We start from the raw sequence: 15,437 nt of genomic DNA, 5'->3' as shown, positions 1-15,437 counted from the left end.
CTCTGTTACCCAGGCTGGAATGCAATGGTGTGATCTCTGCTTGCTGCAATCTCTGCCTTCTGGGTTCAAGCGATTCTACTGCCTCAGCCTCCCGAATAGTTGGGACTACAGGTGTGTGCCACCATGCCTGCCTAATTTTTGTATTTTTAGTAGACACGGGGTTTTACCATGTTGGGCAGGCTGGTCTCGAACTCCTGACCTCAGGTGATCCACTCACCTCGGCTTCCCAAAGTGTTGGGATTACAGGCGTGAACCACTGCACCTGATCCATATTTTCTTTTAAATTTACTTCCAAATCACTTCTTTATTTTATTTAGATCATTTTAATAATATAAATGCACTGACGATGTTTTCTAATGCATATTAAAATAAGTTTTTCAATAGTCATCCAAAATAGTTTTTTAAAATAGTCATCCAAAGTCACTACTGGTATATCACCAGCAACATTCATGACTTCTACTACTCTTTGGAAAATGTTAAAGTAGAAATTGTAATTTGACATACATAGTCACATTAATGCTTTTTTATTTTTTATTTTTATTTTTGTTTGTTTTAACTTTTAAGGTCAAAGATACAAGTGCAGGCGTGTTACATAGGTATATTGTGTCATGGGGGTTTGTGGTAGAGATTGGAAAATGTGAATAATCATCTCTAATTTGGAAATGAAAATTATACTACCGTGTTAAATGAAAAACAAGAAGAGACATTTTTTGTTGCTGTTGTTTTCTTTTCATCAACAATGGGGGTCTCACTATATTGCCCAGTCTGCACTCAAACATCTGGACTCAAGCAATCTTCCTCTGTGGCTGGAATTACATTACAGATGGGAGCCACTGTTCCTGATTTACAGTGGAAATTTTGAGGAGCACATCAGTCACTGTGTCTCACCAGAATCACTTTAAATAAAATTTTCAGCTAAGATTATTCCATATTCCATGTGTAATATGAATGCAGGCCCCAAACTTAAATGACTGTGAGATTGTGATTAGAAATTCTTAAGGAAATATTTCTTTTTCTTTTCTCATGCATTACCCAGAATCAGGGTTTAAATAAGCAAGTCCTTTTTAGAACCTCCCTACATCCCTACACCAAGTGACACTGTCTTTGTCACCTTTCAGTTGTCCAAGATTTATGCTGGGGTCTTCAATTTGATCTCTCACTCTGCTCAAAACATAGGGTTTGTCTCTTCCTTCACCAACTCCAAAGCACCCTCCTATTTATGCTTTTATCCCCTCAAATCTAATTGTTTCTCTTACTTAACCATCAGCACAGCCATACTGTGAAATTTTTATTTTATGCAGCAACTTGAAGAAATCTGTATCAGGATAACTTTTCTGCACCCCCTAGCTCATCACGTGCTTTGTAATTTTACAATTGATTTATTTATAATTGTAGATTTTTGATAACTTAACTGTAAACCACAGTGGATGGGTTATTTTCATTTCAAAACTATATGAAAGATACACTATTTTGTATTTAGAGTTAACCTCACAAGAAAAGGTTTGAGATCTCCAACATTCTACTTATTATAAGAATGATACTGCTTTTCTCAACAGCAGGTATGGCGAATATCTGCTTGCTTGTGACCATTACCTTCTATTCTTCCATCACTGTGACTTGGCAGAGTTCAATAATTGATCATAACACCTTTCTCCTATGAGGTAAGATGTCACCTTAGAAAGGTTTTCAATGTAAAATTCTAGGTAGCCATTACCAATCACATGACATTAGGTCATCTAGTAACTCTTTTTTTGCCGTCCCTGTCTAGCTAATCAAATTCACTGTTTTTTCTTCTCAGCACTATTATTTATTATTCTCACCTATTAAAACTTTATCTTTTGACTCTAATGGTGATGTACAATTGCACATGAGTGATAGTCACCATGCAGAGACATTGAAAAACACCAGCAAAAGACACACCACACTTTCCTTTAACATAGGTGATCAATAAATCTCCTATTTACAAATCTAGAGATTGTTACACGGAATAAAATGACTAGTACTTCTGAAGAGCTTGGTAAGCATCTGTGGCTTTCAAGTTCTCATGCTGGCTAACCGCTGCCAATGAAATCAGTTGATTGAAGAGAGGCTTTGAGAAACTCCTTTCACCGCTTGTCTGTTTTTGGTTATGTGAGAAGTGATTGATACCTTCTAGCCCTTTTCCACTCACCAGTAGCCAGCATACTTCTGAGAGCTTCATAGGTAAATCAAAAAATTAAAAATTAATTTTCCAGGTGTGCCACACCCTCAGTAGACTCAGGTTTGAGCTTATCTAAAGTCATATTCTTTTACAGAAGGCAATGACAGAACACTAATAGGAATATATTTTACTGTAACTTCAGTTTAGCCAGTCAATTCCTCTTTCAATAAAAAGCTGAACTATCTATAAAGGAAGTCATCATCCAATGGCATGGCTTAATTTTCTGTACTTATCTTGTAATTTATGTAAACAAGCTGTTAACTTGTATTTTCATCAATGTAACATCTAGGTATTGCTGAATCCTATAAGATGAAATATAGGTGTAGTATCATTTGGGCTTTATTATTTACCTACTTCCTTAAGCTCATATTATAGCACTCTAAACATGTGAGAGAACATGTACTTAAAAAATCAAATCAGGATTCTCAGCCATCCTAATGGCTGCTTCTCAAAACTGTGCTCCAATGTGATAAGAGCTTTGCCCTATTCTTTCCTTCTATCTGGGTATCTCAGATTTTTTTCCCATACTTTTGAGTTCATTTCTTAATGCTCACATTATTCTGAACTATTTTCATGTGAGTTCGATACTCTCAAGTATCGATCTCATACTGTAATATGTTTGCTTTCATATTCCATCTGGATATGTATGCTTTTCTATCTTTTCACTTAGATAGAATTAATAAATGATATATTTTGTATCTGACATACTTGTTATTCCATTTCTAATTTTTAAAATATACTCACTGGTTTTCTTTATTTGAAATAAGTATAAGTTGTTCATTTTCAGGTCTTTTTCTTTTAAAAAACAATATATATCTAATTTACATAGGTTTTGGGGGAACAGATGGTATTTGGTTACATGAATAAGTTCTTTCGTGGTGATTTGTGAGATTTTGGTACACCATCACCTGAGCAGTATACACTGTACCCAATTTGTAGTCTTTTATCCCTCACCCCCTTCCCATCCTTTCCTCCAAGTCCCCAAAGTTCATTGTATCATTCTTATGCTTTTACATTCTCATAGTTTAGCTTCCACTTATGAGTGAGAACACAGATGTTTGGTTTTCCATTCCTGAGTTACTTCACTTAAAATAATGGTCTCCAATTCTATCCAGGTTGCTCTGAGTGCCATTATTTTTCCCTTTTATGACTGAATAGTTTTCCATGGTGTGTGTGTATGTGTGTGTGTGTGTGTGTGTGTGTGTATACACACACACACACACACACATATGTCTATATACACACATTGTGAATATATATGTCACAATGTATTTATCCACTCATTGATTGATGGGCATTTGGGCTGGTTTCATATTTTTGCAATTGCAAATCATGGTGCTATAAACATGCTGTGTAAGTATCTTTTTTGTATGACTTCTTTTTTTTGGGTAGATGCCCAGTAGTGGGATTGCTGGATCAAACTGTAGTTCTACTTTTAGTTCTTTAAAGAATCTCCACACTGTTTTCAATACTTCTACTATTTCTATTCCTTTTGTTACTTTCTTTTCCCCTATTACTTATGATATCTCACACCTTTAAAAATTCCCACATACCTCTGAATCTCAGATTATTGCTTGGATTGCCATTTCAATGTTCTTTTCTTCAGGTTTAAAAAAAAATCATTCCAGATTTATTGCAAATAATCACAAGACTCTGAATCTTTTAATGCCACTCAATTAACTCCTCATACCTTAGCCTAAATTACTGGGATCAAAAGTGAATCAGACATGACATCTGTTTTCACAGAGCTCATAGTCTGGAAGAGAAAACGAACACATGAAAAAACTAGAGCACAAACCAGTGTGCTCATAAGCACCATTTGTAAGTTCTTAAGTTTTTTATCAATGCAATCAGTCATTTTAGCAGCTTTCTAGTTAACATTTGTTCAGCTCACCTCTCATAGTGCATAAGCATTCTTAATATGAATGTATGCTTTGAGATATGAATACTTGGGCAAAATGTTCATTCTCCAAATTGTGGATCAGTCTCCTAATCATCTTTGCATGTATTTTTCTCATGAACTGAAAGATGTATTTTTGAAGTAGATCAAAACTGAATTGCTGTATAATATTATAAGATTGAAGCAACTATGTGAACATTTCAGTAGCCATTTACCTTTGAACCATCTATATTGTCCATAAGTCAAATTGTTACCCCACACAAAGTGTCAAATAAATATATATAAGTATATGTAAAGCATCATGGAATTTTAGGGAGGCCCACCGGGGAGATAAGCAGGATTGATAGAGGGTGACTCCTGGACATTTTTTCCTACTGTCTGAAAACAAGCTAGCTGGGATGCAAAGCTTATTTTTACTGAAGCAAGGAGCTTCGAAACTAAACTCAAAATCTCCCCAAACTAAGGACCCTATCTTTCCCATTCAGGGCACCTAGGGTTTCCCAGCCACTTCTCCAAATAATTGGCACCTATGCTTTTGGTACCAAATAGTCTGTTTCTTTCCCACTGGAAAACCACTGCCTCAATAACCCCATATTAAAAAAGGGAAAACTCTACACTAGCAACACCACCCACTGAAGCACAAACCCACAGTATCTTCTGCGACTCCCCAGCATTCCACAGAAAATGCTGGGAGTCCAAAGAAACGTTACCTATAGACCTTTCTGTAGGTGTCCAGCCTGTCCTCAGTGACACTGTTATCATCCATGACAATAGCATGACAGCTGTAATACCCAAACTGGGAATATTCCTTAATACCAATGTCTAGGACAATATTGCTGGATATAATGAACATTGTCAAGAATGTATATCCATACACGGGGTCAAGTTATATGTCTCTGGCTGTTTTAGTTCTCAGCCTGAACTTATTTATTTATTTGAGACAGGGTCACTCTATGTTACCCAGGCTGGAGTACAGTGGCATGATGACAGCTCATTGCAGCCTCCACCTCCTGAATTCAAGCAATTATCCCAACTCAGCCCCCTGAGTAGCTGGTACCAGAGGTATGCATCACCACATCAGGCTAATTTTTTTCCCCATTTTTTTTTGTCGTAGAAACAGTATCTCCCCGTGTTGCCCAGGCTAGTCCTAGGCTCAAACAATCCTCCCACCTCGGCCACCCAAATTGAGATTACAGGTGTAAGCCACTGCACCTGGCCCTAATCTTCTTAATACCATATTTGCCTGATGTTTTAATGAATTATCATTCAATTACAAAAAGTTTCTTAATATTAAATTCAAAAAAGGGCAAAAACCATCTTTTAAAGTAACACAACTAGAAACATCTTTTATAAAAAATAAAGCTAACAAGACAACAGCTTCAGAAAGTTTTCGTCCAAGGATCACAAGCCACTCATCATCAGAACAAATGCAATCCATGATAGTATTTTGACTGGCTGCAGATATTTAAAATTTTTCTTTCAAATGGAATGACTTGGTGAAGCATGCTGTGACAATTATGCCTAGTCCTTACCACAGCCTATGGCAACATCTTTCTCAATACCTCATCCCCTGTTCTCTAAAGACAATTTTGTATATGAACCCTAGTTTGCATTATTTGTCTTTAAAAGGTTTGGGGAGAAAAAGACATTAGCAAATATCTATAGAAACTCCAAAGACCATTTTTAAATATAGGTAATACAATAAAATATAGATGTGCTTAAAATTTTTAAATCACTTTAAGCATCTATATGGGCTCTTCAGTTTCAGTGTCATCACAAATCTGATAAAGAGTTGGTATAGATGTCCCAGAGGCAGAAATCTATTTCCTGGGATAAGGTATCAATTTTTATAATAATTATCTCATCAGGCAGCTTCTCTTTATTAGAAATTTTGCATGTGCTTTTTCCATTATGCAAACAAAAAAAATCAGGCAGAATACTTCAGCAAGTGAAAGGAACATTATTGCAATGTTCCACATTGAAAATTAAAATATTTGAAGTCATAACAACCATCCTAGATTTAATTAACATCTGATCAGTCGCTTAATGTCTAGCCTTTTGGGGACAATTTTTATATTTTATAACAAATAACTTCAATTATCTTCAAAATTTTGACCAAATTGAGATTTTTGGAAATTTAACAATAGAAGAGTCACTAAGAACAAAAAATTAACCAACAACAGAGATTCTATTTAAATTCAAAGGACTTAAGTAGAATACTAGCAATACCAGCAGTAAGAATAAATGTAGAGAGGTTAAGACTAAGGTAAATACATGAAAAGGTGCCTTTGAATTAAATCATGCAGAACAAAGCCAAACAGTACAGTGATTAGAATGTGCACCTGGGACACGCAGCTTTTATAATTATCATCTGGTTATTTTGAAGCAGCAAGAATGCTACATTGTTATCTATCTCTGAAGAGCCAAGTATTCTAAATTAGACATCATTTATGCATTCACATACTCATCATCCATCTATCAAATATTTATTGAGCACTTATTATGTATCAGACTTTCTATCTGTAAGAATTAGAGATAAGATCTTCAGTGAAAGCAAAGTCTGTTCCTTGATGACACCTAAATTTTAGTGGAACAGAAAACAATTACAATAAAAACCAACTTTTGAGTAATGTTTCAGATAGGCATACATGCTATAAAACAATGAACAGGGTGATGTAATGGAGTGGCTGAAGATGAATTAGTTTAGTCTGGATGGTTGGGGAGGCCTTTCTAAGAAATGTGTAAGTCACAGGGCTTCTTGGATATGCATGTGAGTTACCTGGGTATCTCCTTGAAATGCAGATCCAAAGGTCTGAAGTAGGGCCTGAGATTCTGCATTTCCAATGAGCTCCCAGGTGATGCTAATGTGTCAGGCCCTCTGACCACACTTTGAATAGTAAGGATTTTAAATAAGAAATGAGAACGGTAAAAATAATTGAGACAGGAGCTCGGTTTCAATAGCAATTGCTTGTAGCGGTTTGGGGAAGGAATTGAGATAAGCCCAGCTTTCTTTCCATTTCATTTCCCGTTTCCTCTCATTTGTTTCATTGGAGGCCCACCTGTGCTATAATGGAAATATATAAGCTATGAGAACAGATAGTTCTGGTCTTCACTCTGTCTCCACCTCTTCACAGCACCTAAGCATTGGGCAGTTTGCTTATCACTCTAAGTCTCATTCTTCTACAGTGTATGATCCTTGGATAATATGTCTAGCATATAGAAAATAATCAGTAGATACCTTGATAGATACTCTAGATTGCCTGACCCAATCTCATTCCAAGACTCTTTCTCTTTTGGCTATTTCTATTTTAGAGACACAAGGCTTTAAAAAAAAAAAAAAAAAAACCCAAACCTTCATTCATTGGCATTCCTTGCAGCTAGAAATGGCCATGGCCATGTGACAAAATTATGGTAAATGCCATGTTGACAGAAATCCTTGGCAGGAGACAGAAGCAAGGGGAAAGACATTCCTTCCTACAAACAAAGGTGAATCCTCATAGAAAGAAGCCCTTGCCTTTTGTCCTTCATTCTTCTTATTGTCTGCACCACAAAAATGAGTTCTAAAGGCGCAGCATGCATCTTGCAACCATCAGGTGACAAGCAGGATGAAGAAAGACAGCACAGCAGAAAGGTCAAAAAAGCCTGAGTGCCCACCAGTATTGCAGAGTCACTATTTCCACCACAGATTGCTCAGTCCCATGCTCTTTGAAATATGAGGAAAATAAGACTTTACTTTTTAATCTTGTGTTACGTTTGCAGGTTCTTGTAGCTATGACAATGGATATCTAATTGTTTAGAATAGCTTTTTATTATTTTATTTTTTCTGAAGTCATTTAGTAATAGGCAATGGTATATGCAACACAAAACTTTTGTCACTGTAACTAACAATGCCAACCTGCTGTGGCTTGCCAGTTAGACTACCAAGAAATACCACTGCATTGGAATCTTGATTTGTATTACCACTAAAGATAACATGAAAAGCTTCACACATCAACCCCTAAATTCTCAAGACAAATTTGAAGTGCTCGCCTTTTAGAAATTGTAATGGAAATCCCCTCATTCTATGATAACTGATGTTGTTACCACATAATGAATAAGCCAGCATCAACCATCATTCCAAAGCAAATCTGTGACACTCAACAATAAATAAACAAAAATAATTTCATTGGGCTCCGTGCCTGGAAAAACAAGGCATGTATTATTATACTCAACTGGTTTGAATAGAAGACCAAATTAACATAATGAATGAACTGCTGTGCAAAATGTTTGGAAAATTGACACAAACGCAACTGAATGCCAAGGAAAGAAACTTTTAAAAGATATTAACCACCGTCACACAGGTGAGAGTCAATATAGTTAATTAATAAGCAAGTAATTTACTCAGTTTCTATTATGTTTAAGGCAATATAGGAAATGTAGAGAATGAAACCATATGCCATCTTCAAGGCCCATAATGATTTGGGAATGACAAGATAAAGAAGTTGGATACACTGTTGCAAGAAGATTTAGAAGGATGACTCCAGCAGCAAAGAACCGAGCATTTTAAGGGAAGGACACTTAACTATGAGCTAAAGTAGATTGGGAAAATCTAACTATACAGAAAACAAGTGGGATTTTCATGATGAATAAGGTCACAAGGATAGATTCCAAGTGAAGGAAAATTTGAGGACCTGGGTAAGGAGAAAGAAGAGTGTGAGCTGAAAATGAACAGACCAGCTTAACTTGTCCCCAAGTTTCAAAAAAGTTCGAAGGTGAAATGTCAGTTAGAAAGTGGTCTGTGGGGAACTTAATAAGCTGATTCTTAAGTAATTTGAACTTAAAAATCTACTTACATGCGCTAAGAACATATAAGAAGGTGCTGCAGTTGTGTCTCCTTAATTTTAATAATGTGATGACCCAAAGTGTTGGGAAGTTAGTAGAATTCTCATTATTGGCTTTCTCTCCCAGCTGTCTCTCGGAACTGCCTTTAGCAGCAATCTGTAATCTTTCAGCTGTAAAACCCCATGGGCACATCTCTTTCCTCATCTTACTTAATATCTCTATGACTTCTGGCTCTGTTTCCCTCTGACGCCTCACCATTATTAATCCATCTCCTTTACTGATACTTTCCTCCTGGTTCCTCAAATATTAGTATGATCCAGGGTCCTACCCTTGACCTACTTCTTTCCTCCCTCCTCTTGAAGCTCTCTTTAGAATTCCTAAATAATCTCATCTATGACCATTTTTTTGCATTACCTTCAATATATTGATGGTTATCAAATCTATGCCTTCGGTCAATGACTCTCTCTTAATCACCTGACCCACATGTCTATTTGCCTACACAACATGCATAGAAACTTCAAACAATAGACCCAATACTGAATTCATTAATGTTCCTCAGAAACTTATTTCTCTTCTGCATTTACCATCTAGATTAAAGTCATTAATTATGTTTGCTAGGGCTGCTATAACAAAATGCAATCAGCTCTCTGTATCTGTAGGTTCCACATCTGCAGATTCAACCAAGTATGGATCAAAAATATTCAGAAAAATAATGGATGGTTTCATTTGTACTAAACATGTATAGGCCTTTTTCTTGTCATTATTCCCTAAATAATACAATATAAAAACCATTTTCACAGCATTTACATTGCATTAGGCATTATAAATACTCTAGAGATTTCTTTTAAATATATATATTTATTGCGTTTTTGGTTTTGGGGTACATGTGAAGAACATGCAAGATTGTTGCATAGGTACATACACGGCAATGTGGTTTGCTGCCTTCCTCCCCATCGCCTATATCTGGCATTTTTTTAAAGTATAAAGGAGGATGTGCAAAATACTACATCATTTTGTATGAGGAACTTAAGGATCAATGGATTATGGTAACCTCAGGATGTAGTGGAACAAATCCCCCAATGACACAAAGAGAGACTATACCTCAGACTGGGTGGCTTACAAAAAAGAAATTTATTTTTTTAGTTTGGCAGCTAGAAATTCAGGATTAAGGTTGGTTTGGCAGGTTGGTTTCCTGAGGACTCTCCTTGGCTTGCACACAGCTGTTCTATTCCCATGGTCAGCAGTCCCTCTGCTTTCACACCCCTGGTGTCTTTTTGTTTGTTCTAATCTCTTATAAGGACGATAGTCAGACTGGATTAGGGGCAACCCTGACAACTTCATTTTAACTTATTCAAAAGTCTCATCTCTAAATATAGTTACATTCTGAGATACTGGGGGTAAAGGCTTCAACATATACATTTGGGAGTGACACGAATCAGTTTATAACAGCCCTTAAACCAGAAACAGGATTCCAAAAGATCTCCTTTTCCTTCATTTCTTATATCAAGGATAACCTGTTCTAACTCTGAAATATATCTACATGCCACCTAAACTCCTTAGGGTTGAACTCCAACTTCATGACTTTTCTTATAAACAAAAGTCAACTACTTGCTGTTTCATCACCTAAAATTAACATTCATTCCTTTCAGTCTTACTTCACACACAAATCATCTTTCAAGATTTGCTTCAATATTATTTCTCCTATGAAGTTCTGCTGACTCTGCTCTGCCTCTCACTGACTCACCCTATCTTGTTTCCTTGTCTGAGAAGAATTTATTATTTCTGTCATTCTACTAACACTGAACATACTATATTGCAAATACGGGATCTGTGTTCACCATAAGATTATGAGCACTTTGTGAAAGGCAAGTGAGGGAGAAAAATCATCATGTAGGCTCTGAGGTTTGGCTGCATTAGTGTAAATCCTAGGTTACCTTTTTTTTTTTTACTATGTCAACTTTATCAAGCTATTTTAATTCATCAGTAAATGAGAACAGAAATAATGCTTATTTCACAGAATTATCAGAAGTAAATGAAGTAATCTATGTGAAGCACTTAGCATGAAGCAGAGACTCAACAAGAGCTAGGTGTTTTTATAAATCCTATAGAATGTAACAACCATGAGCACATCTTTAATTGACCGTATTCTGCATTCCCTGTGCTATGTGAATTGCATATATTATGTCTTATAAACCTATAACAAATGTAGAAAATATGTATAGGTACCTCATTTTATAGATGAGGAAACTTAGTTTCAGAGACAGTAAGCAGCTTCTAGAAGGCCTAACAGCCAAAATTTAGTGGGAAGAATTTAAGCTGAGACCTAAGATGTTTTCAAGCATATTGTTTTCATTTTGACATCCCCAAATGCTAATGCAATACTGGGCTCAGAGTGGGTTCTCAATAAATATTTTTTGAATTATTTCATATGTTGTTAATCCACGTTTAAACGTATATTAAATTTTAAATGTAATTTTAAAAACTAATTAATTTTAATTAAAAACAATTAAAGCTTCCTTCTGAGACTATTTTTCTTCTCTCAAAGGAAACAATTCCCTCTGAATCACTCCATTCAAAGACCTTCCGTTCTCATCCCTGTTAATGTTTTTTCTAATCCTTCCCCACCATTGAGGACCTGGTGTCCAAAAACACTTTGCCTACCCTGGCTTCTTGTATTAAGTAGACATTCTTTTTCTTTCTTAATTTTTAAATAAAAAGGACATATTTAACCACCAGCCAGGATATCTGATCGGCAACAAAAGAACCTCAATTGCCAAGCTGATTGATATATAAATCCAAATTTTATATCAAAATATTTTTTAACTGATAAAGGAAGATATAAACATGGCCTCATATTAAATTCTCTCCATAAGTAACACTTGACATGGACATAGTTAGTGACATACACACTATTTTTGGAATAGAAGTAAAATATGTGCCAAAAAGAAAGGTAGTTTTAAAAGTGATAAAAACCATCAGATTTCTGCTGAAGTTTTTCTCCCTCTCTCTCTCTCTCTTTCACACACACACACACACACACACACACACACACACACACCCTCAGATCCACTAGCTGAAAGCTATTGTACATACAAGTATTAGTTTGAATTTTGTGCTAATCTTCCAAGAATGCTGTTCGTTAATAAAAGGCCTACGTTGTATCCATACCTTGTTAGCGTCTTCTATAAAACATGTTCTTCCTTATTTAAAATAAACTCCCCCAAAACATAGATAAATGATTAAACTATTTTAATAGAAGTCCATGCCATCTATATCTCTTAAATGAAGTCCACCATATGAATCTCAGTATTAATTAGTTTAATTAACATGAACCTTATTTATACAACTTAGATGAACTTCAGTGATGCATTTGCAGAAGATGCAACACTGGGTCAGGCCATGTACTCATTTAGTTTTTTAATGTTATGACACAATACTGCTACAGTTACATGGTGACAGTTTAATAATCAAACACTCATTTGGAAGTTTTAAAAATATCATATGTTAGGCTGTGCCTTTCCTGCAAGACATGCCATCAATTGATGAGTTTTAACTGCAAGACATACTATCAATTAGTGAATTTTAAGATGTTTTTCTCCATTAAGTGCAGGTACAAATATACACACACACACACACACACACACAGATACACACACACACACACATATATACACACACACACATATACATACATATATACATATATATTTTTTTTCTATTTCTTTTTTTTATTATCGAGACCGGGTCTCACTCTGTCACCCAGGCTAGAATGCAGAAGTGCGATCACCATTCACTGCAGCATTCACCTCCTGGGCTCAAGTGATCCTCTCACCTCAGCCTCCCAAATAGCTGGGACCACAAGTGTGGACCACCATGACTTGGATAATTTTTTATTTTATTGTTATTTATTATTGGTAAAGATATGGTCTCCCTATGTTGCTCAAGCTGGTATCAAACTTCTGTTGTCAAGCAGTCCTCCTGTCTTGGCCTCCCAAATTGTTGGCCATTTTAAAATTATCATTTTATAAGCATGGTGACTTACAATAGTTACTGTTTCTAAAAATGCTATATACTTTTATGGGACATTTATAATAAGGTAGCAATAGAAAAAACTGTTCTTGAGCATTCAATATATATTAGAAGTAGTAATTTCATATAAGATAATGTTGAGATAGTATCTAGGGACTTGCTAGCAAATATTTCAAAAAAATTAAATCACATTGTGCATAATATAATTAATGTTAAAAGTGTCTTGTTGATATTTTTATTTAAATCTTGTAAGAGATAGTCTTTACATTGTACATATTCCCTAAACAAAATGAGAATATTATTGAGCACAATTTAATAGGTCTACTTAAATACAAATGTAAAACTCATTTTTAAGATAGAACTTTGGCTTAGTTTTTTAGTGGTTGCACAGTGTTCAAATGTATGTCCTTCACTTCCAAATGACAGGTGTAATCTTTCAAGTGCAAGCAGCTCTTCTAGTGTGACATGCTAGCCTCTCTGTGCTCCTTAACTTAGTTATTTCCAGGGATAGAAGAAAAGCATAATTTGATTAAGTTTGGAAGGTGATATGGACATGTATAGGATGTATCCTTTGTCTTCCCTCTCCTTAGGGAACAACTGTTCTGCTCTAGTCTTCCAGACATTAAGTCACACAGTAAGAGGCTCTGCTTTGGCCTCAGTCTAGCTCTGTGACTGAGGGACAACTTTGCCTAAAACTAGAGCTCACTAGAAGGAAGCCTACTTGCAAGTAGAAATATTTCCTGTTCTCTTTTATAAGTTTCATCAGAAATAAAGGTGATATTTTGGTCTCCAATCTACTCATTTTTCTTTTTCAGCTGATTCAGAACATGGGTGGTAAAAATGAGTATTTTTATTGAGCTCTCTCAAACTCCAAATGAAAACGTCTTCTTAACTGCTTTTATTCATTGCAGTCCACCAAGATGGGGATTTCTCCCCTATCAAGACACATAAGGAACATAAGACAAAGATGATTAAAGAATTTGTATAAAACCATTAGGCATGGTCCTCATATTCAAAACAAGGAAGTTAAAGGTTAATAAAACTGCCTCCTTTCAAGCAAAACAAAAAAAAGTCATGTACTTCTTTCTAAGGACTGTGTTATATTTCTACTTATCCACACATATTTGTAAATGTACATAATATGACTATATATTTATATATTTGAATAATTTTATTCAAAAAATCCTTATCCTTTGTATTTCTGTATTACAAAGAAAACATTAAAAGCAAAAACTGTACACACCAAGTTCCATACTTATCTTCGTGGAACTTACACTGGACAGGTATTACATTTGCTCTAAAATTCAAGTAACTTTAATTTTTAGGTGGCTGTCCCTTGCATATGTAAAATCACAGAATTTAGTCATGCCAATATAGAGCAAAACAGGCATGCATTTGCAAGGATCTCAAATGCTAGAAATGAGAGTACCAGACTATAATAGCTGTTCATTTGGGTTGTCATTTCAAGAGACATAATGTATTGAAAACAATCATACCCATTTTAAAAAAAGAGCTGAAATAAAAGAGTCTAACTCCTAAAAAGACATAGCTGTTGAAATGTCAAGTAGCTGGGTCTACAAAAGAACTTGCTACTTAGGAAATCCACACAGGATAATTGCTTTTTCTCTGCTGACTAGAATCCTACTTCTGTTTAAAAGAAATAATATCAGCATTTTTTCAGTGTTAACTTTTGTCAGCTTATATAAAAAGCAAATAATTTCTTAATATATTATAAACAGAAGATACAAGGTAAACAACACAAATTCTTAGACTCCATTAAAGAGAACTGAAAAGCTTGTTTAAGTCTTAAAACAAAGTATTATATTGTTATATATGATAAGGTACAGGATTCACATTTGTTTGCAACAGTCTATTTTAACAATCACTAAGCTAGAGTTCTTAATTTTGTACAAAACTAAATTTTGCACATCTAAGTTTTGAGCTACAGCAATCTAGAGGAAACAGAGAGATGTGATTTTGATCACATCCTCTTAACGTCAATTATCCCATCCATTAATTTTTGCCTGACACAACGAAGTGGTGTTAATCCTTATATTGTGAAAAACTGTTTTCTCATCCTCATCCTATTAGCATAGGAATATAAACTTCTAGTTCCTGTCAAGTGAGTCTTTATTATAAAGACGATAGAATGTGAATGCATGTGAGTCTCTGTGATTTTGAAATATGTACCAAATACTGACTGCTAACAGTTTTGAATATTTATCAGTTGCTGTCATTAAAAATGCATTTTTTTTCTCCAAGAGTTTTTAAGTAAACAGTTTCAAAACGTTACTCCATCTGTCAATGTTTTTTGAAAATGGTACCAACCTTCTTTTTTATCTTCTGGAGTAATCTTCACTTTTGTATCTGTTATATCTTTGAATGAGGCCAGAAAAAGAACTACATCTCCTTTTTCATTCTTTATGGGAACAATATCCAGTAGGCACCAAAAAGGAGACCCTGCAACAGTGATAAAAATACAAATCA

The 15,437-nt window shown here is 35.1% G+C and overlaps 1 protein-coding gene and 1 long non-coding RNA gene across 2 annotated transcripts in view; one reads left to right on the top strand and one right to left on the bottom strand.

Moving 5' to 3' along the window:
- KCNH8 (potassium voltage-gated channel subfamily H member 8) overlaps window positions 1-15,437 on the bottom strand; it is a 345,406-nt gene that overhangs the window by 188,356 nt on the left and 141,613 nt on the right. The window contains exon 4 of the mRNA XM_017522526.2: window positions 15,279-15,410. Coding sequence (XP_017378015.1) covers window positions 15,279-15,410 — 132 coding nt within the window. The remainder of the gene's footprint in view (window positions 1-15,278; window positions 15,411-15,437) is intronic.
- Window positions 1-15,437, top strand: part of LOC108299933 — a 115,252-nt gene that overhangs the window by 69,905 nt on the left and 29,910 nt on the right. The gene's annotated exons all lie outside the window — the stretch shown is intronic.

Source organism: Cebus imitator, unplaced genomic scaffold (assembly GCF_001604975.1).
Source record: "Cebus imitator isolate Cc_AM_T3 unplaced genomic scaffold, Cebus_imitator-1.0 Scaffold24, whole genome shotgun sequence".
Lineage (NCBI taxonomy): Eukaryota > Metazoa > Chordata > Mammalia > Primates > Cebidae > Cebus > Cebus imitator.
Note: the sequence above shows the minus strand (reverse complement) of the source record. Positions and strands in the feature narration are given on the sequence as shown.